The sequence below is a fragment of the Phragmites australis genome, chromosome 10 (genome assembly GCF_958298935.1).
Source record: "Phragmites australis chromosome 10, lpPhrAust1.1, whole genome shotgun sequence".
In the NCBI taxonomy this organism is placed as follows: Eukaryota; Viridiplantae; Streptophyta; class Magnoliopsida; order Poales; family Poaceae; genus Phragmites; species Phragmites australis.
The window spans coordinates 6,097,994-6,124,273 of NC_084930.1; the positions used below are offsets into that span (position 1 = coordinate 6,097,994).

At 43.3% G+C, this 26,280-nt stretch overlaps 2 protein-coding genes across 2 annotated transcripts; one reads left to right on the top strand and one right to left on the bottom strand.

Annotated features, from left to right (window-relative positions):
• Positions 1 to 881: 881 nt before the first annotated feature.
• LOC133883317 (uncharacterized) lies at positions 882 to 4,442 on the bottom strand. Its single transcript, XM_062322604.1, has 3 exons — positions 4,121 to 4,442; positions 3,060 to 3,392; positions 882 to 2,986 (listed from the first exon to the last, which is right to left on the bottom strand). The coding sequence occupies exons 2-3, from the start codon at positions 3,377 to 3,379 to the stop codon at positions 1,138 to 1,140; spliced, it is 2,169 nt and encodes a 722-aa protein (XP_062178588.1). The 5' UTR covers positions 3,380 to 3,392; positions 4,121 to 4,442; the 3' UTR covers positions 882 to 1,137.
• A 20,789-nt stretch (positions 4,443 to 25,231) lies between these two features.
• Positions 25,232 to 26,038, top strand: LOC133883497 (protein GLUTAMINE DUMPER 5-like). Its single transcript, XM_062322841.1, has one exon. It carries the CDS (start codon positions 25,339 to 25,341, stop codon positions 25,705 to 25,707), a length of 369 nt encoding a protein of 122 aa, XP_062178825.1. The 5' UTR covers positions 25,232 to 25,338; the 3' UTR covers positions 25,708 to 26,038.
• The last annotated feature ends 242 nt before the right edge of the window (positions 26,039 to 26,280 follow it).

The following is a 26,280-nucleotide window of genomic DNA, read 5'->3' on the forward strand; positions in this document are numbered from 1 at the left end:
CTATCGAATAACTATCGATTCTACAATTCGCTATCAAATAAATTCTGTTTACTTCTGTACCATCGAATAAATGTTTCAGTTCTTTATATGCCATCGACTTCCGATACTACACTCCGATGTACTGTTTATGAACAGTACTCGAGAGTAAAAAAAGTCAAAAAAATATATCGATTTTTGTGCACGCTCTATAATTCATAATCAACCCATTTTAATTGTATTCACTAAAAATACTGTGTAAAATTCAAACTAAAATTTCTCAAAATTTGCTACTTTTGTAATACTATGCATTACCAAGAACTCATTTTTTCACCGCGGGAGATAATTTTAGAAATTATTACATCACATTAGAGGAATATTAGTAAATTTTCTCATATTTTTTGTAAATTTTTATGAGGCTTAAAAATTGCAAGAAGTTACAAAAATAGTACATTTTGAAGAATTTTAGTTTGAATTCTACACAATATTTTTAGGTGAATATAGTTAAAACGGGTTGATTATGAATTATAGAGCGTGCACAAAAATCGACATATTTTTTGACTTTTTTTACTCTCGGGTACTGTTCATAAACAGTACAACTGAGGATAGTATCGGAAGCCGATGGTATATAAGGAACTGAAACATTTATTCGATGATATAGAAGTAAACAGAATTTATTCGATGACGAATTGTAGAATCTGTAGTTATTCGATGGTAAATCGTAGAATTTCTCAAGAAGAAATTGCTCCCCAAAGAACAAGTCGAATGTGTCAGAACAGTTATGAACTACAAACAAATAATGTTGAAAATTTCGACCAAAAAATGACTTTCAAGTCATTGTAATTACCTGTCTTGCCTAATATGGTAATTGGTAAGAAAGCCACACAGCAGCCAGAACGGTAAAGGAACGAGAAAAAACTGGATTGCAGTACAACAGACTTGCCAAGGCTTCCCCAACGGTGTCAGCTACAATGTTTACTTCACAAGCTTGGATACAGTTAGTCTAAGCAATGGAGGAATACAGAGCAATTTAGAGCTAAATCAACACTAGAGAATATATCACAGATTATCAAAAGAAACAGCAGCACTAACATTGAAGAGAACAACGAGAGCAACTCTCCGCGTTAATGTACATTGCAGAACAGAACCGATGGGTAAAGATTATGTACTGATAGGAACTTTGCAAGTTGCCTTGTTGTGACCATAACCCTTACACCTGCTGCAGCGCACTGCCCTCTTAATTGCAATGCGAGGATCAGCTGGCTTCTCTTTTGGCCGGCCAACCCGACGACGGGTTCGCACTGGGCATGGGTATGTTGCTGGACTCTGAGCTGGATCAATTAATGTAGGAGGCACAATAACATCAGGTATTGGATTTATTGACATGGAGTAGGTCAAGCGGTAGCATTCCGTCGTGAAATACTTAACACAGTAGTCATATGCATATTGTCCAGCACGCTCAAATACTGCAATTGCATGCATGCATGGCAACCCAGAAATATGCCACCTTCGGCAGGTGCATTCCCATGTGTCTAGGTTCACAACATTAACCGAGTCATCACAAACCTTAAACACATTACCATTTTCACCACTTTCTGTTGGGATGACATTGAGTGTGTGGGCTTTGCTCACCTCTTCCTGCAATCTCTGATTAGCTGCAGGTGTTAATACCTCAGTCCATGCATTAGAAGACTCCCTGCGCATGTACATCATCTCCATGAGCTTGCATCTGATCGTGTCAACCAACTGCACAACCGAAAGCTCATATCTTGTGGGGATCCACTCAACAACAGTGCCAAAAATATTGCACGAATACTGGCCATGCCGCAATCCCTTGAAAAAGGCATCTGACCACCGCTCAGGTTTGATCTCCAAAAGCCAATCAGAAAGCTTGTCAGATTCACCTTTGATGAGCTCGATATACTGATTGAACTCGTCAACTGTGCATGAATATATGGCCTTCTTAAGATGCTCAACCATGGAATCTCTCAGTTCCTCAGTCCATGCATCATCCAGTTGCGTCTTAAATTCTTCAATAAGAGACTCCACGCAGTATCCATGATGACTCTCAGGGAAAACCAAAGATACTACATCAAATAGTTCATTTTCTCCACTCGATATAAATGTCATGGCTCCAGATGTCGCCAGTGAAGATTTTAGTTGCTCGAGAAACCAATGCCAATTTTCACGACCCTCAGCATCCACAACACCAAATGCAACTGGGAACACATCGCCTTCCCCGTCAACTGAAGTAGCGGTCAGTAGCTTCCAATGCTTATTTGGTTTTGCAGTTATCGCATCAAGAAAAAGGAGTGGCCTGCACCCATGCTCAAAACCATGGAGCGATGCATGGAATGCAACAAAGAAACGGAATTTTGAATCTTCCAAAGCCACAACAGTTGCCACACTTTCAGGGTTTGTTTCTACAATCCTTTCACAAAACCATGGTAGCTGACTGCATGCCTCTTCATGTGAGCTATAAAGTTCTTTTTGAGCAATTGATCTTCCACGCCAAGCCTGTGAATAGTTCAGGCACAGTCCATACTCCCGTTGAAGATCATTTGCAATATCTCTTGGCCTGTAGTTTGGACTATCACGTAACTTTTCTTTTATAACACTAGCAACCCATCGTTGAGAAGCCAGACGATGACTTTTGACTGTTTCTGATTCACAGGTGTGGCTTTCAGATATTTTCTTGACCATGAATTCTTTCTTTGCAGGGGACTTGGAAGCATGTATTCGCCATGGGCAATCTTCACCAGTACATTCCGCAGTCACACGAGATGAGTCATTCTTGATAAATCTGTAATGGAATCTATGCGCAATGGCATACTTATGTAAGGCATCACGAAAATCCTTAGGACCTTCGAACACTTGGCCAACTCCAGTGATCACATTCTTCCAGCTTACACAAACCTTTTGTCTCTTAGACCCATCCTGAGTTGTTGGAACAACTGCAAAGGCATCTACAGCAGCAGGAGTGCCCGAGTCAGCAACAATGCTCTTTGACCTGCAGAAATGACTCGTGTCATTCCGTCATTTGTTAATGCGATTACAAAAATGTTATGACAGTTGGCAAGTACCTGTTGTCAAATTTCTTCATGACATAAATGTATGTTGTTTCAGACTCCGCATGGAATTCAACCATGCGGCGTAGGTCCTTGTCATTGGAAATAGAAATCAAGGTTTTATCATTCTTTGGAAGGAAATACTTGAGTGCAAACTGGTCGAGCTTCAGATTGTTAAGTGTCGATGATATCTCTTGCTTAAATGCACTAAAAGTCCAGTCACTTTTGACAAGCATTGCATGTGCCTCTCCACCAGAATAAGACATGTGACCATCTGCATCAGTGGTGAATTCTCCACCTATTTGAAGAACAGCCACAATTTGCCCCTTCCTCATAAGTATATGCTTCCTACAAAGAGACAACAGGTCCGACAATTAGGCTAATTGTAACAAGACTCTTTTAGAAACTCCATGTGCGAGCGAGAGGCTAACCGAGTGCGAGAAACTTCATTAAATAATCAAGGTTACACGTTTACAGAAGGAGTAAAACATATCTCCAGCAATGAAATGCAATGCTTAATAACAACCAACCATCAGCAAGAATTCAAACTCCGCACTAGTTCTTGAAATATAGGCTTCCATGTGAGAACAGAAGGTAGTGCTCCTCTAACAAATACTTTATTTCTTGCCAACTAAATGGACGACAAGACTGCAATGATTAGAGCATTCCAGACTTGTCTCTTCCACAAACTAACTCCAAATTATTTGATCTAGGTATAGTAGCAATGTTTTTGGATCACACACTAGTTGTTTGAGCATTTTAAACATTATCTCACGGTTTCCTTTGAACTTCCTGCTAGAAACTAATGCAAGGGCCGTGTATGAAAGGTTGATTTAGCTGGTCCCTTTTCTCAATCACAGAGAGGGCGTTAGATGTACAACGATACATTACTTTGAGAAAGAAAACAGCAGAAATTGCATAGTCCGCAGTAACAAGCAGGGAAACCCTGAATCGTTCTGATTTTCAGTTGAACGGTTTCGCGTGCCCAACTCGGATCGGTCAACCCGATTTCAAATACACAGCCCGAACCAAACCTAGCAAACAATCCGCTCCCGCAGTGCAGGCGCTTCGATTACCTAGGACGTCGCCGGATCTGCGAGTCGAGGGCGCGGTGCTCCCGTCCGGGGGCGGCGGCGGCGACTGGAGGAGAGGGCGACGGGAGGCGGTGGAGCTCCCAGCAACGGAGGGCGCCGACCTGAGGCCCGACGACGACGAGAGGCCACTCGACGCGCGCGAGCGGAGGAGGGTGGCCGGCAACGGGGCTCCCGGTTCCAGCCGCCGCTGGTATGACTCGGAATGATAAGGCGGGCGTGTGCGCGAGTGCGGGTTCGGATCTAGGGTTCGCGCGCCAGGACTCGCATGTCAGAAACCATTAGAGCCATCGTTTCAGAACCGGAGTTCGCCTGCCGGTCGGTCGGTTTGACCTTTTTATTTTTATATTTCGAAATTAAAAAATTGTAAGAATAGGTATCCTTTTGAAAAAATATAGAACTAGACTATTGTTCTCTATTGAAAGAGCTGTCAAAATTATAAAAATAGTTTAGTTTTGCAATTTTTTTAAATGGAGGCTATTTTTGTAACTTTTTTTTTTCGAAATAAAAAAAAATCAAGCCGGCTCAAGGTTCGTGGGGCAAGGCCTTTGAGGCTGCTGGGTCGATCTGGCAGGCCGGCCGCTACCGGGTGGAGCCACGGCCCACTCGGTCGGGCTGCACAAGCACTAGAGCAGGCCCAGCCACACACACGGACGTGTGCACGGGCTCATTGGCCAGCGGAGCGGTGAAGGGATCAATGGGCGGTAAGCAATTGCGGCGAAACCGTGTCAGAGAGCTCGCCGGAATCGTGCTCCTAGCGAGGAATTATGACGATGAAGATGTGACGAACATCTACGCACTATGGGGAACTTGTCTAGAAGCTCTTCGACGGCAGGCGATACTTGGGGTGGTGCTAGATGGCGGCCGAGGAAGACGGCAGTGGCACAAAGAAACTGGACAACATCACCCTTCAACTACTCGTGATCAACCTGCATGGAAAAGGGGCCTAAAACTCCCTGGGCTACTCGGCACTAAGGCCAAACCACATATAAGGGCATATGCACACCGGCGACGACCATGGCACGACAGTGGAGGACCAAACGCATGGTTGCACATGACCGCACGAAGAGAGAGCATGCTAACAACAACCTGCTAGCTAGGAGGGTGTGCAAGGGGACTGGGATGCTCACCGAGCTTGAAAACGGCAAGAAGTTAGACTACGGCCAGCGAAGCGACGGTGGGGCGGCGGCGGAATGGCTTGGCTTCCAACGAGGGTGGGCTCCGGTCAGGCTTCCGGTCCATGGAGAGCGGCATAGGGACGGCGGTGACCTTATGGTGCTTCTCAGCAGCTCGCGGGGAAGAATTAGTGACGGCGAAGCTACAACAGCGAGAATGACGATGGTGGCGATATGGTGGTGGTGGCGAAGTGGGAAAACAGAGAGAGGGAGAGAGATCAGGCCGCTCTATTTACAGAGGGAGAGGGCGCACAAAGAGGCGATGGGAGCACGATGACGTGACACAGGGGGGCAACGATAGCGGGAAGGTGCGGTGCGGCTTCTCTGTGGCGGTGGCAGGTCTACGCTGGCCATGCGCGTGCATGGGCGCGGAAGTCGCACGACGTCAGACGCTCGGGAGGCGGCTATGAGGGTGGAGAGAGAGGAGAGTGGGCAAGAGTGCAAAGAGATGTCGGGGGGGGGGGCGAGAAAGTCGCTGGCGTATTCATTGTGTTGGCCATCGCGGTGGCGCGGCGTTGTGCTGGAGGAGAGGGAGAAGGCGCGGACGTACGAGCGTGGGATAGACGACACATGGATGACCAAGGCTCGCACGTGGGCGCTAGCGAGTGGGTGGTCGGCGAGCGAGGAAGTTGGGCTGGCAGTGCGGTTGCGGCCTAGACGCGGGAGAAGGGAGGGGGAAGGGAGCTGGGCCGGTTGGGCTGGCTTGCTGGGCCACGTTGAGAGGGAAAAATGAGAAGCAGCCCGAGGAGAGAAAAAAGCTCGGGGTGAAAACAAGAAAAGGAAAACAAAAGAATGTTTGGGTTTACATTCAAATGAGAGATTTGAATTTAGATTTGACTTTGGATTAGAATCAATTCAAATGGGAATATTTGAATTATGAATTAGAAGTAAAGCTTTGAGATTTGGAAGATGATTTGAATCAAATTAAATTTGAGCTGAATAGAATCTAAGAATAAATTTAAAATTGAGAGACAGTTAATTTTAAATCTCCACTCAAGGAACCATAAAAACCATAAAACAAATGTAGATGAATCGATTAATACATGAAGAAGTTTAGAGTTTAAGGTGGTGCATTTTGGAATACTTAACCAAAGTAATACATTTGAATATTTGAATATGTATGTATACATATAAGTATATATTTAAATGTATAATTCCTTGATTTTATTTGATTTAATTAACTATAAATTTTTTAATTTGCAGTGAATCTTGCTATTACCTAAAATGCTAAAACTCAGGATGTTATAATAACTAATATTCATATACTATATAATGTAAACATTATTCATCAATAAATAAAAAATTATTCTCCCTAGTTACTATCTATGTATGTCTCTTTTCTAATTCCAATACTCGGCACCGGTAAGCAAAGCGGAAACAAACATCTTTTAGGCTATCTCCAATTATTTTTTTCTTTATTTTATTTTCTTTCTGATTAGTCTTCTTGTTCTTATTTTTTTTCATTTTTTTTTTATCTTCAATAGTTTTCTTTCAAGTGGATTCACAAACGAAAAGAAGAGAAAATACCGAGGTAAAAAGAAACCGTTATATCGTTGAAGAGAACGAGAATTAAAAAAAAATAGGACTAGAAAACAGTTGGAGATGGTCTTTACCAAATGCGACGGCACGTCCGGGAGCCACTTCGATCCTCGGCCGGATCGCAACGTGCAAAACAACATTGAGGGTAAAAAAAGAAGAGGACTTTTACAGTACACCAAAATAAGTGCATATCGTCCATTTTTTCATCCAGTGGCTTAGATTGGCCCAATAATACTCTATCACCTATCAGTATCATGGGTATCATTAAAGAGTATCATGGGTATCATAAGGGTAGGATTGGAAAAAAAAAACTATGATAAACTTGTAAATTATATGTTTAATTAGGGAAGATCAAAATGTTAGTTTATTCTTCGGATAAGCTTTCACTTATTCTGTTTATTTCATTTATTAGGGTTTTCACCCTCCGTCGGTCGGTCGATGATGGGTGACGAAGGTCCGAAGTCCGGTCAGTCAATGACGTAATTACCCCTAAGGGTATCAAGATAATTACAATAATACATACTAAAATAGACAGTTGGATCACAACAATGATACTCTTCATCATCTAGTATCATGGTGTACTATAAAGGTTCTCAAAAAGAAACGATCGGTGCACGCAACGAACATAACAGATTCAGTGCCCCGTCGCTCTCACGCACGCGATTTGCCACGGATATATACTCTTTCATCTCCCTTTGGTGGATAGACGACGCGATCAGTGCCTGGCACACACCATCCATGTACATCACATCACCAACCAAGGCCACCCCACCGTCGCCGCATCACCAGTGCTGGCTGCTCCTGAGACAGCGTGATGAGACACGTTTAGCACGCCAAAAATCGTGCCGCAAACCAGAAAAAAAAAACCCAGCGAAATGGCACGTCGCCCTGTCTAATGTTTGACCTCCCATCGTTCGAACGTGATCGAAGCAAAGCCAGCCCAACTCGCGACAGGAACGTGTGTTGGCGTGATGGTTACTGTCAGCAACGAAAAAGGGCGAACCGGCCTGAAAGCGACGATTCCTCGATTTGCCAAAGATATACAGGGCGCTGGGCGCTACGAGTTGTTTGCTTTCGATCGCCGAATGCAAAAGAACACAAACAAGGGGCGCCGAATCAGAATCATATCGTATCGTCGCCACTAGCCGCCCTGCACTGGAACATGCATCGACCAAAGTGTGCACGTATATTTAAACAGGTCCAAAAGGGATGTTGGTGTGTGGACTGCTAAAACTGCTTGATTCTGTAGTTATGTATGGGGTTGCGAAAGGGGATCTGGATTTGTTAGTAATGCCAGCCAACTGAGTTCGATATCGACCAATCGTTTAGGTTTGACATTCTTGATTGGGTTTCTAAACTTATAATTGGATTGATTTGGTTGCCCTCAATGTTCTTGATAAGGCAGCGCAATCTAGAGTATATATTCCCATCGGGTGAGCATATTTGTTTCCATGTTGGAGTCAACTCATATTTACCATCGTATATACATCTTGTAAGTTGTATAGTAAGACTTAATAACTTATTATTATTCTCTTGTATTTGTAACTCTTTTGACATAGTGAAGATAGTTGCTATCACCTATGGTTTTTAATTGCAAGGTTTTTTCACGTAAAAATTGGTATATTATATCCTCACTATCACGATCTACTTTTGTGTTTCATGGATTTCTAACCAGTGGCACGACAGTCGTGAGACGGATGGGACCCATGGAGGTCGATCGAGTTTCTAGGAACTGAGATCACGTAGCAATCACGATACTATTGTACGCTGGGGCGAAGCTAGGTAGGTACTTAGTGCACCGTAACCAGAGTAAATTAAAATTGAGAAAACAAGTGGATAAGTGTCTTAGTTGATATGTTTGATGAGTCATTGATATCGTTTGAGTTGAGATAGACTTGGTTAACATGCGTTTGTTGATGTATGTTCTTATTCATGACTAACTCAAGTTGAAGGAGAATAGAATTGAAATGATTTTCTCTAAGTCTAGATGATTTGTTCTCACCAGAATATCCGGTGCCTAGGAAATTGGTTTCACCGGATGGTCCAGTGTGGTGCTGATGCTGATGTCGGAGGTTTGCAGTTTGATGACAAATTTTGAAACGGGCACCTGATGGTCCAATGTTTGCTACTTGTGTGCACCAGACTATTTCTAATAGAAAATAATGCAAACTGGGTTCTGGTGAGTTGTACTTATTGAACAGTACGGTGATAAGCTGTGTGAGCACTAGAGAGTACACCAGAGCTTTTTTTGCAGAGATGGTGCAATTATGGAGTGTGATGCAGTGGCACTCACCGGAAAGTCCAGTGTGTGCAGGCTTAAACACCAGACTAATCACCGGACCATTTCTTTTCGAGGGATTGTAACAGCGTGTTCTAGTGGAGAAGAAGGCAACGGATGTTCCGGTGACTAAATAGTGAACACCAGAGCAATGCACCAGACTTTTTCTTGTAGAGAGCAAATTCTATGAGCGCAAAATGGAGTTGAACTCACCATATGGTCCGGTATTCAGTAGCAGAACACACTAGAACATCCGGTGTTCACATTTTCTATAAGATATGCTCTGAGTTGAAGTTTTTTATTTTGTGCTAACCTAAAGATGTTTTGGAGTTTGAAGAAACATGTTTGGTTGTTTCATGGTGTGCAGGTGATGGATGCAACTTGGCGGTCAACGGCGAGATGATCGGGGCTAAACGGGGAGCCTGGTGCCAAACAAACAAGGAGACCGAGCGAAGTCAATGATGATTCTAGCGGTACACGTGAAGGTTAAGCAACGTATGGGATGGAGGTTGACGAAGACGGTGTGTTAACAAAGTTAAACGAATGGGATACCGGTGCAAGTGACAAGGTGGTCCGAGGGAGCAGGAGCGAGAGAGACTTACCGGTGGTCAAGATTGCAAGATAGAGAACACGCGTTGACATCGAAGCGCTTGCTTGAGGCAAAACAAGTGGTGGAGAGTCACGCTTTGAAAAGCGTGCAGAGAGTTTCATAGTTGGGCTTCAAAACCGTAGGAGGACTAAAGGAGTATGTGGACCAATCGCAAAGCTTGCATTGAGAAGAAGAAAATCGTGAAGGCAACGTGGCCGTTCGATGGACGGAGTAAGAAATAGACCAAAATACTCTCGATGGTAAATATGAGTGTACTATAAGAGAGGATATTTTAGTAACAAGATAGAAAACTTAGAGGTTAAGTTTTCAAGAGCTATAAATAGAGGAGTACAGTTATGGGAGGGATAGAGCCAGCAATTTGAGCCTATTGTGTCACCTATTTGAGAGTCTAGTGCTAGGGTTTAAGAAGCTCATTTAGGAGTATTCTAGGTCTACTCTCTTAGACGCTTACAAGAATTACCCTTTGCTTACAAAGAATGTTGAACTGAAAGACAAACGTCTTAAGGAGCTAGAATCTAGATTGAAGACTACTGGGTGTTTAAAGGATATGCAGCCGAACTGTTCCACATGTATAGTCTTTCAGGATAAGCTTAGCTGAGTTAAAAAGCAAGTTCAAAAACTTCTAACAGAAAATGAGTATCTTCTTTCTCTAGTGGATCCTTCCACCTGCATGTTCTTCTTATTGCTAAGGTATAAACGTTTATATATTTATGTATTTGAGATGATATTAAATCTCATTGTCTCTAGACTATCAACTTGAAGAGTTGCTTCTTCGCTGACTGTCTCTTGGTTTTGTTATTCGTTCAAGTTTCAAGCTTTTGTGCTTAAAGATATATATAATGGTCTGAAATAGAGTTTATGTTTCTATTTGTGTGTTTTTAGAATATTATGTGAACAAGAAGGAGGTCATCTATTTTATAAGAAATTTGTAAGCCGTCTATTCAAGCATTTCTAGTCGTCACTTTCGGGAAAAAAAATTAAGTAGCAATTGTTTTATTTTGATCATATGTATATCATGATAAATTAATCTTTAGGATCAATATTTGTTTTGTATGATGTATTTGATACCATCATAATTTAAGTTCTAGTTTTGTCCCTAGTTGTAGGCGCCAGCCCGGACGTGTTCGAGCGTTAGCCGTGTTTCGAGTTGCGCAACAGCACAAGGTGGATTGCGCGCCCTCGCCTCGCCGCGTTGCACAGGTGAAAAGCGAGAAAGTTTCGTGGAAACGAACGTGCCGACGGCCTTAGTCGCGTATGGGCGCGCGGATGATCGGATCAGTCGCCTGTTCTTCACGCGAGCGGACAAGAAACACCTTTTAGCAAAGGCAATCGCCTCACGATCGCACGCACGCACGCACTCCGATCCTCGGCCCGATCGCAACGTGCAACGAAGAAATTCTAGTGCCCCATCGCTCTCGCGCACACGATGCTGCTTCTCTCTTTCACCAACCTTTTCGCGCGATCGCTGTCTGGCACACACCACACATACCTCGTCGCCGACTAACCGAGTCCACCACCATCGCCGATTCACCGGTGCAGTGGCTGCCGCTCCTGACAAGAGTGGTAAGCCGCATTTGTCACGTCAAAAACGCGACGCCGCTTAATCGAAGTGTTACGGCGAAATGGCAAGAAACCTCGCCAGCTCCCTGTTGATGTTGACCTCATCGTATGATCCGCGTGCGTACAGAAAAAAGGCAGCCGAATGTGTGGCGTTGGTTACTGGTAGTGTCGTGCCGATCGATTCACCGCACCACAGCACGACCGAATCGGCCTGAAAACCAGCCGAAAGGAGTATTCGTCAAAGATCGGGTACTGGCTGAGCACTACTGGCTTATGCTTTCGTCGAATGCGAAGAGAACAAATCAAGGGGCGCTTAATCATATCGTCGCCACTAGCCACCCTGCACAGGGTTTGAGATGCTCTTCCTGTTATAGTTTGTTTCTTACTTAACCTTATGATTCCAGCTTGATGATGAACGTTTGTACTATGAACCGCGCTGCGTGCATTAAGATGATGTAGATGCCGAAATTGACTTTCCAAAAGGGGTGACCGGAGCAATTCTGCCCCAAGTCTCACCTAAATTAGGCAGCTCTGGTGGCTCCCCGCCGTCCGCTCCCTCACTCACCGCTCTCATTTTGACACCTCCGTCACCGACCCTCCCCACCGGTAGTCCTCCATCACCTCGGTCGGCGGCGCCCTCGCTGTCTCGCCGCACCGTCCACCATCTGCCTCCCCATCGGGTTCGCCTCCCTCCCTAGCACCTCTTTCGAAGCCTGAGGAGACCGAACCCCCAAATCACAACCCTGAATCCCTTAATCCCTAACCCTAACACGTTGGAGTTCAAGTGAGAAGCCCCTCCCTCGAACCCTAACCTCTGGGAGGCTCGAGGCTCACCTGAGATAGAGGAGATGGAGGAGAGGATGAAAAGGAGGCAGAGAAAAATTCAGATATAAAGAGGTTCCAAATTACCCAAACAAAGTATAGCAATCCCATTCCAAAAAGACAAGCAAGTATGCACATGTATTTTTATTATTTTTTTTTTAAAAAAGCAAGCAAAATGTGCGCATCTATATCTATACTACAGACTAAAGAGCCAGGACTCAAGTGGCCTATCTACTGTAGCTCATGCATCATCTACTGTGTCTACTGTTCACACTATCGTATGTACTGTTAGTCACTGTAGTGCATAGCTGTCCGTATTGTACATACTGTTCACCAAATATATATATATGAACGACAAAAGATGGGTAGTGATGTGTGTCTATAAGCACCATCCTAAAAGATATCTCTCGAATATGTAGCACTACTCTTTCCTGTCGCCAACGTCGGTGGACGTGAAGTAGTCGAACACTAACTTTTTCTCACCTAAAAAGCAAAGCAGCGTGAGTATGAAGGTACTCGCAAGACTTAATCCATAATAGTTACTTAATAACAAACCGACTCTAAGGAGAATGCATTTGAGGATGCGTAGAAATGAATCAGCCATAAAGGTTAAATGAATTTCATATGCAGAGCAGAATTTAACTTAATGTGTGAGCATCTACACCTAACCATAAGCAATCTTCAATCCTGAGATAATTGACATAACACATCTATCATTGGAACCATCTCAACTCGTTATCAACATCACCATCAATTCCCAACATACTATGACAACGTCCCAATATCTAAACTGTACGGTTGATGCAAATGGACAGAAGTATACTCACAACAGATAGCGTGATAATTTGAATTGATCTTATACTCTGCAGTGGTACATCTTTACCCACATGACACGATGACCATTCAGCTTGTGCTACCCGCTAAAGCACACACAAGGAGTTACTTAGGACAACCTTTTTCAATGAGCCCGACCGTTTGAACATGCACCTATAGGTGCGGAGGTCCACTAGAGTTACTCCCGGGGCACCTTAGATACACCTACAGGTGTGAAGATAGCTAGAACTATTATGCCCATAACACTTTTATGTCGTTACCTCTGTAAACCTATTATGCCCACAACACTATAGGCCAACAAGCCAAAAGGTTACAGCTACAAAAGGTATTTGGTTTATCTTACCATTATCTCGATATGTGATAAGTACGGAAAGTGTTAGAGCCAACTGCAACAACAGAAGATGCTTAATTGATGCGATGCAGACGATTTATGGCATCCGGGACTCCTTTCCCAACATACCCCTAGCATCGCCCGCATCTCGTCCCATCCTCACACTCTTACAACCCAACATCGTCATTATCTTTGTGAATAATTAAATAAGCTCTAAACTCGTGAACGATGCCCGAACCACGGATCGACTTCTACTAATGACCTAAGCTTGCTAAGCACATCACATTTATTTTACGTTTGACAATTACATGAGAACCACCCAAGTTACAACGGATAAACAAAGTCAAAGTAGGGCAATGCAATGTTAGGATCTACCCATAAACCGATATTGACTCGCTAACATGTAAACATACATAAGCATTATTAACAACCAAAGTAATAGGCAGAGTATGCTTAGATACTTGTTTTGCTGCTCAACTTCACAATTAACAACCACAAAGTCTTGATCACCCCTAAGCACGTCCGCATCACACTCCGGTCCTTTGTTCTATAAGCAAGAGCATGTGCAAATGCGATTAGCATGAATGAGGTGCAAAGATGTATGCTACAGAAACAAAATAAAAGGGGATGCAATACAAAGATGAGAGTATAAGACACGCGAAAGGACTAACGAGTTCTAAGATCTAAACCATATTGGAACTTCTAACAGGAAGTTGGAAGTTTCGGGTTGAACTCGGAACTTTTGGCTTAACCTCCGGACAGGGGTCCTCGTTTAAATCCTAACTCAAACTAATCTGAAACTTTCGGGCTAAGGCCGAAACTTTCGGATAATCGGAACCTCCGGGTGTTCCTCCGAGCGAGGGCTCTTGGTTAGGCTTTCCCCAGTTTAACCTAGAACATCCGGGTTATACTTGAAACTTCTGGGTAGAGTTCCTCGGGTGGTTTCTGCTAGGATTACTTGGAACTTCCGGGTCAGGTTCTGAACGAGGGTTCTCGGTTAAAATTACTCGGATTAATACGGAACTTCTGGGCTATACCTGGAACTTCCGAGTAGGGTTCTTGGGTATTTTTAGCTAGAATTACTCAGAACTTCTAAGTTGTAACCCGAAACTTCCGAGTTTTAGCAGAACGCGAGTTTTGCGCTGATTCTTCGGTCGATTCCACTTGCATGTCTTTCTGGTTAGAGGATAAGTGTGTTTGCACTAACCAAAAGGCTCTAGGATCCATCTACCCACAAGAACAAATCCCGGGTCCTACCTCATTCAATTTCCTCCTATTAGCTCCAAGTCATCAAGAATGAAGCAATGTTTCGCAAAAGCAAGAATGCCGCTGCAAAACCCATCCAAAGCAAAACTAAAATGGCATTCCCACCATGACACCCTAGGGAACTTACCCAAGGTTCTTGTTGAGACTGGAGACCTTCGGGTGCAGAAGAAAATGGAGGAAGAAGCTCGGAGAAGAGGATGAAGGCTGCTGAAAATTTCAGAGCAAAGGGGGTGACGAATTTGATTTGAAATTACTCCAAATCTTCATGCATGCAAGAAAATCTTAGATGGATGGAAAGCTAAGGAGCTAGGGATTGCAATGAGGTGACATGCATACCTTGATTCTTGCTCTTGGGAGTTAGAGGGGTGGGATGTGGGGGAGAAGGAGGAGAGTTTGAGTGATGGAGAGGAGAGAGCAGCAACTCCTTTGTGCTGCTCAGTTTGGGAGTCAGAGGGAGCACGTGAGGGATAAAGTGAGCTGAGAGAGAGGGCTGGGGATGCTGCTTTGCAGCCATGTAGGAAAGGGAGTGTGAGGTGTGCGGTCAGCTAATGGGTCCCACATGCTAGAGAAACAAGTTCAAATTTAGCTGCAAAAAAATAACTTTGAGACTATGCGTAGCGATTACCACAAGATGAACTCATTTTAAATGGATTCACCCATCGCGCCTATGCGGGACTTAAACTAAACAAAAACTCTAGTGTCGGGTATTTTAAAAATACTTAGCAAATACTAATCCAACATTAAAATAACAAGCACTCCTCAAATACTTAGTAATTAAACATGATACTAATGATGCATGATTGTGTTTAATGACCTATTTACGGATTTGGGATGTGACACCCAATATAGTTTAGATAATGTGGTGGAACGGAGAATGGATGTGATTTCCTAGGAATCGTAAGGAGCAAGAGAGGGCTTCCATTATTGAGGATATTTGTGTCACTCGGTAGTGAAATCTTAGCGGATAGACACTTATTGGGAGAAACTTTGTAAAGGCCTTGTAGTGGTCAACTCTGTGTACACCTCGAAAGTGTGTAAGGTACCGATGGGTACCGACAAAAGAGTTTGATCATATCTTATGGGTATAGTGTACAACATCTATAGAGTGTAAAACTGATATATTAGCTGTGCTCAAGGACATGAGCAACGAGGAATGCCACACATGATTAGATACACTATTTTGGATAACTTTGGGTTGGTGCTTCATTCATGTTTGCGGGAACCATATTTGTGAAGGATCGAGATTGTGGGGGTATGAATAAGCATTCTTCAAAAAATCCTCTAAACAAGCTAAAATTTTGCCTTAATAAAATTAAATACGAAATTAAAGCTACTCTAAAGCAAGTAACAAAGTGCAATCCTATATGAGATATAAGCAAATAGGATTGACACAAAATAATTTATGAACTTGCAATAAAGTAAAGGAAATATGTGAAATAACCAAAAGATGGAGACACGTGGATGTTGTTCCCAAAGTTTGGATCCTTGGGGGGATACTATGTATACATTAAGGGACTCGATCACATTTGAGCTGGGTCTCTTTCAACTCTTTTCCTCCCGAGGTTGCACAGAGCACTCCTCAGCTTCCTTGTGGTATTTCTTCCCTTGCGGAGGTGAAATTCGACCTTCACAATTTTTCTCATGCCGCACCACAAACATGTTGGCGGTGACTCCTAGCCATCTAGTAGTTCTCAAACTCAAAGAGAAATAAATGCAAACATAAAAACTTGGAGATAACACCTAGTGCTCAAAGGTAAACTTCTTTGTAGCACTCAAGCTCTCTTTTCAAATCTCTCTCAAAAGATAAGACACTTTATTTGGAGAGGAGATGAGCTTTTTGCTTTGGAGAGCTCTCTGGTTCGAAAATAGCAAGGTGAAAGGAGTGGGACTGTGGGAGGGGGAAGGGGTGTATAAATAGATCCCTTAAAAAATAGCCGTTGGACACCTTTTCAACTCACAATAGAAGTTCCGATCCCCACAATCAGAACATTCGATCAGTTTAAAATAACAGATTTGAACTTCAAAACGCAACCCAGACTTGGTAAAAAAACAACACATAGAAACATCCAATGCAAATATCAGAATATCCGATGTGAAAAATTAAATCAAAACAGAATGGTCTATGTTGACAAAAACAGATGTTCTGACTTTGATCGGAACATCCGATCCAACCATCGAAACATCTAATGGAGACCTTTCATGGTTGAGAAAGTTAGACTGTCTGACCCACATCAAAACTTTCGATGTTAAAAAGAATCCCTAACTGAGAATTCCATGTTCTGAAATTTCGGACTACCTGATGACATTGGAGCTTCCGATGTAAACATCACAACATCACTAAGAAGTATTTGACTCAGTGTTAGTGTTGTGAACTTGTGTAGCTTTCTAGACTGAGTGTATGTATTTTTGAGCACTAAGTTTAAGACCAAATCACAGTGTTGCACCATCTTAATAGTATGGTGGTCATATACTTGGTTTCAAAAATAAAAGAGTGCTTTAAATGTAAAACCGTTTGTTGTCTTCTTGCTTCAATTTTTGGGAGTTGTCAACGTCGTGTCACTTACATCAATAAAACTTTTACCTATTAAATACTCATTATATACATTAGTCCCTTAATTATTTATCGTCAATTATCAAAACCTATATAGGAGGCTATATGCACTTTCAGTTTGAGGTGGTCAACTTAGGTTGACATAGTCAACTTCAGTTAAGGTCAAGAATGTTAATTCATGCGGTTATTTAATTTAGTCTTTACTTTCACTTTTACTAAATGTTTTATTTAACTTCTACCTTTATAAAAATAAGCCCCTGCAACCTTTATTATTGTGAGTGTATTCATATCATTACTTTACCAGAACTTGTGAAGTACTCAGACGTACTCACACTTTGTATAACCATAATGCTTAGTTCGGAAAGATTATGAAGATTACTCTGAGGATGGAAATTCTAAGGTGATGCTCTACTTCAACCTATGGAAAATACGGAATAAGAAGACGCTAGTTGCGGTGTTTATTTTCTTATTGACCCTCAAAGTTCCTTTAATTATGTTAAGTTATGATATTATGTTTTGTTTATCATCTATGAAATTACTAAATATTAAAATTAATTTCTGACTCAATATATAGTATAGGTATTGGTCTATTTTTAGATTAGTGCCGACAAGATCACATTCCTGGGGGCGCACATTCCTGGGTTATATTTAATCGCACTAGTTTTTTTTTTTTTTTATTCCTCAGATCTAGGGACAAGTTGGGAGTATATATTTAATCGCACTAGTTGGGAGTATATATGATTACTTTCCTAGTTTCCGTTTGAGGGGACAAGTTGAGATATATGAACTGTTACTTTGTAGAAGAAGACTATCGACCTGACAAACAAATGGTGCTACAATTAAGTGCCCACAAATAGCATTCAATAATAAAGAGGGGCTAGTTAAGTGCCCTACTTTTAAAAATAAAAAAGGATAACGAGTGCTAGTATCGTACTACCACTGTCCTCCCGCCCACCCAAGTTTTAATTTGAGAATCGGCTGAATAAGAAAAATCTGGCGATTGATGGTGCGATTAATTTTAGTTTCCCAGGTTTATAATGCTCCAAGCCTTTGCTTTTCATCTATAACACTTTTGTTTTGCACGCTTTCTACACTACATGTGACTGTTTTTTCGTTTTATTTTTCGGCAGGGATTTTCGTCACTATAAAATTAGAAGGAGGTCGGAGAATGCATGGCGGCTTGACAGTGGTGGTGGGCACAGAGGTAGGGTGGGTCGCCGGATGAGCAGTGCTAGGGTGGGGGCTAGAGTAGACGATATCGGTGGAGTCATGTTAGCACGGGGTGGGTGGTGGCTGCAAATCTATCGTAGGCCACTGAAGAAATTATTCTGAAGGTCTACAGGAAGATAAAAAAATAAAGACAGCGAGAGGCAGGCAAAGCGAGGGTTGAGCATGAGAGACAAAGAAACACTAGAGAGAAGATCTGAAAGTTGGAGAAGACTCGTGGCGTGATGGATTAAGATCCAACGGCTTTGCAACATTGACTAAAATAAAACATATTTTAGGCAACTGAAAAATAACAGCTCTATTTATTCCATTATCTTACTGTAGAGGATCATGAGCTCAAAAGCAGTTCCTTTTTACTGCAGTGAGCGAGACTTAATCCAAAGAAGCTCATCCCACTTTCGGACGAGAAGTCGATCTGAGTTAGAAAGCCGACAGTATTCGTTACTTTCGGACAGGGGCGGACGCAGACTAAAATTATAGGAGAGGCTGCTCCTCCAGGCTCTAGGCTTGACAATCGTCAGCGGGGGCTGGTCGTCTTGGAGTCTTGGGGTGCTGGAGGGAGGGGCGCTCAACTGCTCAAGTGCGTCGGTCATGTAGAAGAGGCTCGAGCCCCCTGCTGCACCGTTGAATCCGCCCCTGCTTTCGGATGAACTCGGAGCATCTGGCATCATGCATCCGGATCATTCTTCGTCCAGAATGGTTTCGCTCAACGTAATCAGCAGCGGAATCTTCCCAAAAGCCTGCCCCTAGGATTAACACCAGCCATCGAGCACTCGAGTGGACATGTGCAGTCAAAAGTTCAGAACCATTCCACGGATTGACTGACCACACCGCGACGCATTCTCACCCTGCTTTGCTCGATCCATCCTCCATGCATACGCGTGTGGAAGGAATGGGAGGATCGTCGTCGTCTCCAACTTGGCTTGCCACCGCCCGGGCGCTATGAAAAGGCGCGCGACGATTTTATAGCAGCACGACCGAGACCGATACGCGGCAGTTTTGAGAAAAAAATTCAAAATTAGACAACATATATGTGTATTTGTCGAAATCGATAATAACATATTTACAATTTTAGTATTCGTATTCGGTATCTTATTTATTGAAAAATAATTTTTGGTATACTATATATTAAAAATACGCAGGTATAATTATATTCGACATACCATGTGCCTAGCTCAGCTGCCGTCGTCTCATTGTGGTAAGTGATACGATACTTCTAATGATTTTTATTAGTATTAAAACTTGACGAGACCCTGACAACATGTGATGCGACAACGAAGCAACGTCAACCGGGCTCGGCTATATTTGGCACATGGTATACTGAATATGGTCGAACTAGCGTATTTTCGGGGTACAGTGTATCAAAAATCGTTTATCGGCAAATGATGTGTCGAATACCGATACTAAAATTATAAATACACTAATATATTATTTATTTTAGTAAATACGTTTATATATGTTCTATTTTTGGATTTTCTTTCGGTCCTGACCGTCCTCTTGTGCACTCCTTGCATGCGTTTATTTTCTGTGCTCCGTTCCGTTATGGTTTAGCTGCGCATGCAGCCATTGAATACATCAGGTTGAGAGGCAGAGATGACACGACACATAATGCAACGATCATATAGGGTGTGTTTAGTTGTTCGTGTTAGGAATATTATGATTTTGTTTATACGTATATTTTTATGAAGAAGTTTGTTTGGTTATCTATATATATTGTTTCTACTTGTATTTATGGACGCAGATATAATTATACGATTGGAACTTGACCTTGTGGAAACGTCTGAATTGTGCTTTTCTATGGAGCATGGCATGATGGATACATTGGATCTACTCGTTAATCTGAGGTGTAGGATTACATAATCCACTCATACAAGTAATCAAACACTTTCACATGATTATTGCATCTATAGATACAGAATCATTATATCCGTCTATGCAAACAATCAAATATTATTCATTTCAGAGTTACTACATCCGCTCAATCTACTTCTACTTATCCAAAATACACGTTGCAGCTCTATAAACACTCATACAGATAACTAAATACACCAGTACTAATATCATGCATATCTGAAAGTGCCTAGAGGGGGTGAATAGGCTTTTCTGAAAATTAAAACTAAACAGCATATTAAAAGCTGCCGGATACTCCGGTGAAGGTCGGATACTCCGGTCAGTTCAGAGTATCCGGTCTAGTCCGAAGTCTCTGATCTATACAGGATATCAAGAGAAACTTAGAATTAAAGCGAGCAGCTAGAATCTAAAGATGATACTAAATCTACTAGATATCACAAAGCTTAAACAACAATAAATACTAGCAAGATGATCACTAAAATAATTTATATGTAAATTCTCAAATCCACACGATTAAGTAAATTGCACAAATAAGAACATAAGGGATTATCCTGGAGTTCGCCCACCTCACAAAGAAGTACCTACATCTCCGTTGAGGAGCTCACAAAGAGCCAGGTCTTTTCCAACCCTATCCTCTTCTAGCGACCACAAAGATCAAGCTAGAATTTCCTTACTCAATTTGAAGTCGATTACAAACTTCCCGTGGCACTCCACAAAGGTTGGGTGCTCTACGGGCGACGTCTTGCCGTCTAGAAGCACAAAGCTTTAAGAGAAAAAATCACAGCGAATGCTCGATGAAGAACTCAATGCTCAAGTGCCTTAATCTCACTCCAAACCCAAACTCACTAAATTTTTGTAAAACTTAGCACTAGAGGTGGTTGAAGGGATTTTGAATGCTCTTGGAATGCTCAATGAGTCTAGAGTTCAGCAGCAACAGCAAGCCTTTAATGCCATGTGGTGTGGAAATATATATAGTCCTCTCTCAAAAACTAGCCGTTACTGTTTTATCAGACCTAACCCAGAGTATCCGGTCTCAGTTCCAAAAATAGCGTTAGAACGGTCACAGAACATGTCAGAACTAGCCGTTACAAATCTGTTAAGTTACCGGAGTCTTCGGTGAACACCGGAATCTCCTGTCCCGACAGGGCTACCACTCGGACTAAGTCCGGAGACTTGCCGGACCCTCCGGCTTCTTCAGGTACCGGAGTATCCGGTGAACACCGGAGACTCCGATCCTTTTATCAAAAGAATAAATATTAACCGAGCCACCCCTGCCGAAGTCTCCCTCGGAGACTTCGGTAAAAACATTTTCTCCTACCGGAGTATCCGGTGAACACCGGAGACTCCGGTCTTTTTCAACAAAAATAAATGTCTAACCGATCGACCTCTGGCGGAGTCTCCCTCGGAGACTCCGGCCTTAAAACTCACCAACTACCGGAGTATCCGGTGTACACCGAAGACTCCGATCTTTTTCAACAAAAATAAAATAGAACCGAGCACCTTCTGCTGGAGTCTGACTCGGAGGCTCCAAACTAAATACTGAGTACCGGAGTATCCGGTGAACACCGGAGACTCCGGACTCAGTAAACTTCTGTTAAACAACCCGATGTCCGTGGATGAGTGTGTCTCTCAACTTATTGGTTCTAAAGGATATCTTGAGCATTGAGACACTAAACAAATAATAAAATGCAACCCTCTTAATAGAGCGGCTATCTTAAACTCAATTTCAAAAAATAGAGAAATTTAAATCATATTGAGTACTTCTAGTTGTTTCTACTTTCTTTTTGAAAGGCGTCAAACGTCATATGTCTTCTCAATTTAGACTTAGACATGTTCATGACTTAGATAAACATATTAGATCTTTAATCGTTTTGTCATCAATAAGACAAACCCCACTTAAGGGGCTTAGATGCACTTTCAATATCTCTCTCCTATATGATGAAATCAGGTGAATATATATATGCACGGATGATATATTGAGAAATCAAGTTGAAATGTGTATTGTTTTATTTGTGATGAGTGATTGACATTGGTATTTATTTGGTTTGATGATCTTCGGTTTTGCATAAGCTTTGATGTGATTTGAATAGATTTAGGATTTCATTTGAGCATATTGATTATATACTAACTAAAATTGGAGTTAGAGATATGTGTTTGCTTGTCTCATGGTATGCAGATGATGGATGCAACTTAGCGGTCGACGATGGGATGATCGGGGCCAACGAAGTGCTTAGTGCCGAACGATTAAGGAGGCTGGTGGAGTCAAGGATGATTCTAGCTGAACACGTGAAGGTCAAGTAGAGCATAGAAGGTGGATGGAGATAGCATGTTGATAAAATCAAGCGAAGGGGATGCTGGTACAAGTGATAAGGCGGCCCGAGGGACCGGGAGCGGGAGAGATTTACCAGCGGTCAAGATCGCATAATGGAGTACACACATCGATATCGAAGCTCTTACTTAAGGTGTAAGTAAAACGACGAGTCATTCTTTGAGAAGCGTGCAGATGGTTTCGCGGTTTGGTCTCAAAATCGTGGGAGAACTGAAGAAGTATGTGGCACCATCGTGAAGCTTGCGTCGAGGTGAAGCTAAGTCATGAAGATGCAGTGGCTATCCGGTGAATAGAGAAGAAAATAGACTAAAATGTCCTCAGTTATAGGTAAGAGTGTACTATAAGAGAGGGGTATTTTATAAAAGAACTAGGAAACTTAGGAGTCAAATTTACTAGGCCTATAAATAGAAGGGTAGGATTATGAGAGAGTTTGAATCAGCCATTAAAGCCTCCTTATGTCACTCATTTGAGAGTTTAGAGTTAGGGTTTTAGAGAAGAAAATTATGAGTGCTTAGCCTATGTAATATGTGAGAGTTTTGATAGATAAATTTTTGTAATCCGTCTAAAATATGGCGATCTCTTCGAGTAATAAAGTTTATATTTTTTCATATGCTTGAATTACCCTACTTTTAGTTTTCCTCTATTGGTTCCTTTATAAGTTTGTAAGTTTTTCGGTTTCTGGTTTTGATTTTCGTTTTGTTTTTTTGGCTAAAATGTCAGCACCTTATGAGGTCATTTCTCTTATTGCTAGAGGCATAAAATTCGTATACACACGCTTATGTGATAGGTTTTTGAATTCTCTTGATTCTAGATAATCAACTTAGAGAGTTTTGTTGCTCGGTATTCATCTATTTTTGTTTCTTTACAAGTTATGATCTTTCGATACTAAGAAACATAAATTAATTTTAAATAGAACCTATGATTTATATATCATCTATAGAGTCGTGTTGTCTCGATTTTTTATTGTTAAAATTTCTCTCTATTTTTGTTTTTTCTTTAGTTTTGAGATACATTATGTGATCTAAATAAAAAAAGACTATCAATTTTAAAAAAATATAATATATCTATTCACACCCTCTAATCATCAATCCCGTTACTACCTTTATGTTTCCGGCTGTGATCGGTCGACGACGTCCGCGGCGAAATCTGGCGGCTAGGCTAACTTGTTGCTTGAAACGAAGCTCGCTCGCACTGTCGCTCACGCGCTTGCTCCGAGGCGCACGCGGGGAGCTTGCGTAGCATACGTGCAGATCAAACCGGCCCTCCATCCCTAGCTTGCTCTCCGCCGCGACAAGTTTCCACGCATGCAGATGCATTCGATCGAATTGAATGCGGAATGCGGCGAGTCGGGAACGCCGCCACCTGCTCCCTCTCCCTGCGCAGCATGCCAGCTCATTTCCGGCTACCTGACGCATGGCTAAGCTCCTCGGCCCACGTACACTACTCTACACTACTACTCCGTGTCATGCATGGAGACGTTTTTTCTTTTTTTTTTTAACGACAGTGGCTACGCATGCATATATCCTCCTGTAGTGTACGTACCGAACTACGTCCCGAAGCATTCAGAGAGATGGAAGCTAGCTTGGAGATGTAGCGCAACAAGATAACGGAGTTCTATCGTCATCGATCATGCACGCTACAGGAGTACTAGCACGAACGCACGGCTCGACCGACGTCAATCGTTCGAAGGTCGCACTAGCTACTAGGAGGAGTACTGTATAGCCAGACGCATGGCTAGGTTCAATGAACCCACTTTCCCATGCACTACGCTACGGTTTTAGCTCATCATTACATCACGTAGGCGCTGCCAACATTTTCGAGTATCCGCGTCTCACCGTCTCTCTAGTCCCCAAAAAAACTTCCTGACCCAAAACTAAAAAAATCGAGCCACAGCGCAGGAGTGCGTGTTGCCTGTGCTCCAGTGCTGGGAGTCGTACTACTCCACTGTCCACTCCATGCATTTCCGAATTTTCACATCACACTGGCTGGTGTAGCACGCACCTTTCTCCGTTCCGGTGTGCCCACCTGTCTCGAAAGGCAAAAACCAGCTGCTTCACCATGCGGCCAAGCCCAGCAGGCAGCAGCCAGAGGAGAGGTACGGTAGCCCTGCCAATCTGCAACCGCCCTCTCCTCCCTGCGCGTGCATGCATGCAGCAGCTGGCTAGCGCTGCAGCTTCACGCACTGACGCACCACCTTGGGGAAGGGTGCGCCTTAGCAGATCTATTCGTATGTGATTTTAGACACTAAAATGGTAATTATACGTGTTAGCTTGTCTCTTTTTTTCTTGTCTTTAGCAGCTCGTCCCCGCTCCTTCTTCGGCGACTCACCTCTGCTCTACCTTTTTTTTATAGGCTTCGGTGGTTTTCCATCTCCAGATTCGTCACCGCCGTCACGTTAACCCAATATTATCAGGCGGTTGCTTTACAGTCCCTATTCCTGACACAATCTATCGGCGATCCTCCACCTCTCGCCCGATGGCACCCTCGTCGCCCGGCTTCAGTCATCCCCTGTTTGCCTCCTCCGCCTTACCGGTCACCACCTCAGACCTCTCTATCAAAACCCTAAACCCTAGTTTTAACCTTAACCTGGATCTACCTAGCCAGCCGCCATCCACAACCAACTTTGATACGCAACTTCCCAAGATGCTTGTATTGGCAGAGAGGGAGCAACTCGGCAAAACAAGCGAGCACGGTTTCTTTTCCCCTCTCTCTGCACGCCCCTATATATACCCTCTCCATCTCATCCCACCTCTCAATCGCAACCAACCAAGCAACCCCTCCACACTGACAGAAGCAAGGTAGAGGGAGAAAGCTAGAGAGAGAGAGAGAGATGAGACCGGGGAGAGGAGGAGGAGCAGGAGGAGAAGGTGTGGAGGTGGCGCTAATGGGTGGCGGGACGCCGAGCCTGTGGAGAACGCCGACGCCGTACCTGTTCCTGGCGTTCGCGGTCATGATGGGCCTCATCGCGGTGGCGCTGCTCGTGCTCATCTGCACGCGCCGCAAGACGTCCTCGAGGCAGGAGGCCGACGAGAAGGCCGCGTTCGGGAGGGTGCTCGTGCCGCTCGACAGGGAGCCCAAGGTCGTCGTCATCATGGCCGGCGAACACGCGCCGTCCTTCCTCGCCAGCGCCAAGCCGCTCGCCTTCGTCCCCGCCCCCGCCCCACGCGGCGCTGAGGCTGACGGCGCCGCAGCCGTGTAGGCGCGGCCGCACGCGCGAGCGAACACCCGCGTGGCGAAGCGGCGACACGTGGCCAATTTTGTCGATACATTTTCTTTGGTTTTTTTTTTTGGCTTGGAGTTCGCCGGCGGTGAGCCGATCGAGCGCCGCCCAGACGGCGGCTTTGAAATCTGTTCCGGGCTTTCGGCAAAACTCAATAAACGCGTACGGCTTTTTGTCTGCCTTCCTCACCTGGATCGCATCGATTTGGCTTCTTTTTTACGCAATTTTCCGCTGCATCGTGCTTGTTCGTCCAATAATCGCTCGTAGGCCATTCCTTGAAGTTCACGACCACGGGAATACGAGAAGATATGACATCATCGCGGCGATGACGAGTCTCTCTGTTTCCCTGCGTGGCTGCTTCACATAAATTCTAACCATGAATATTTTTTGTGTTTCGTTTGAACTTTTGAAACGATAAAGCTAGATTTGACTTCAAAAATAGTTTTATGACATGCAACTCTGTTATATCTTGCAAAATAACACACTCTATTTGTGAACGGAGAAATTCTTCGTGTTGTCCAAAACAGTATGGACTATCGAACGGGCTCACCT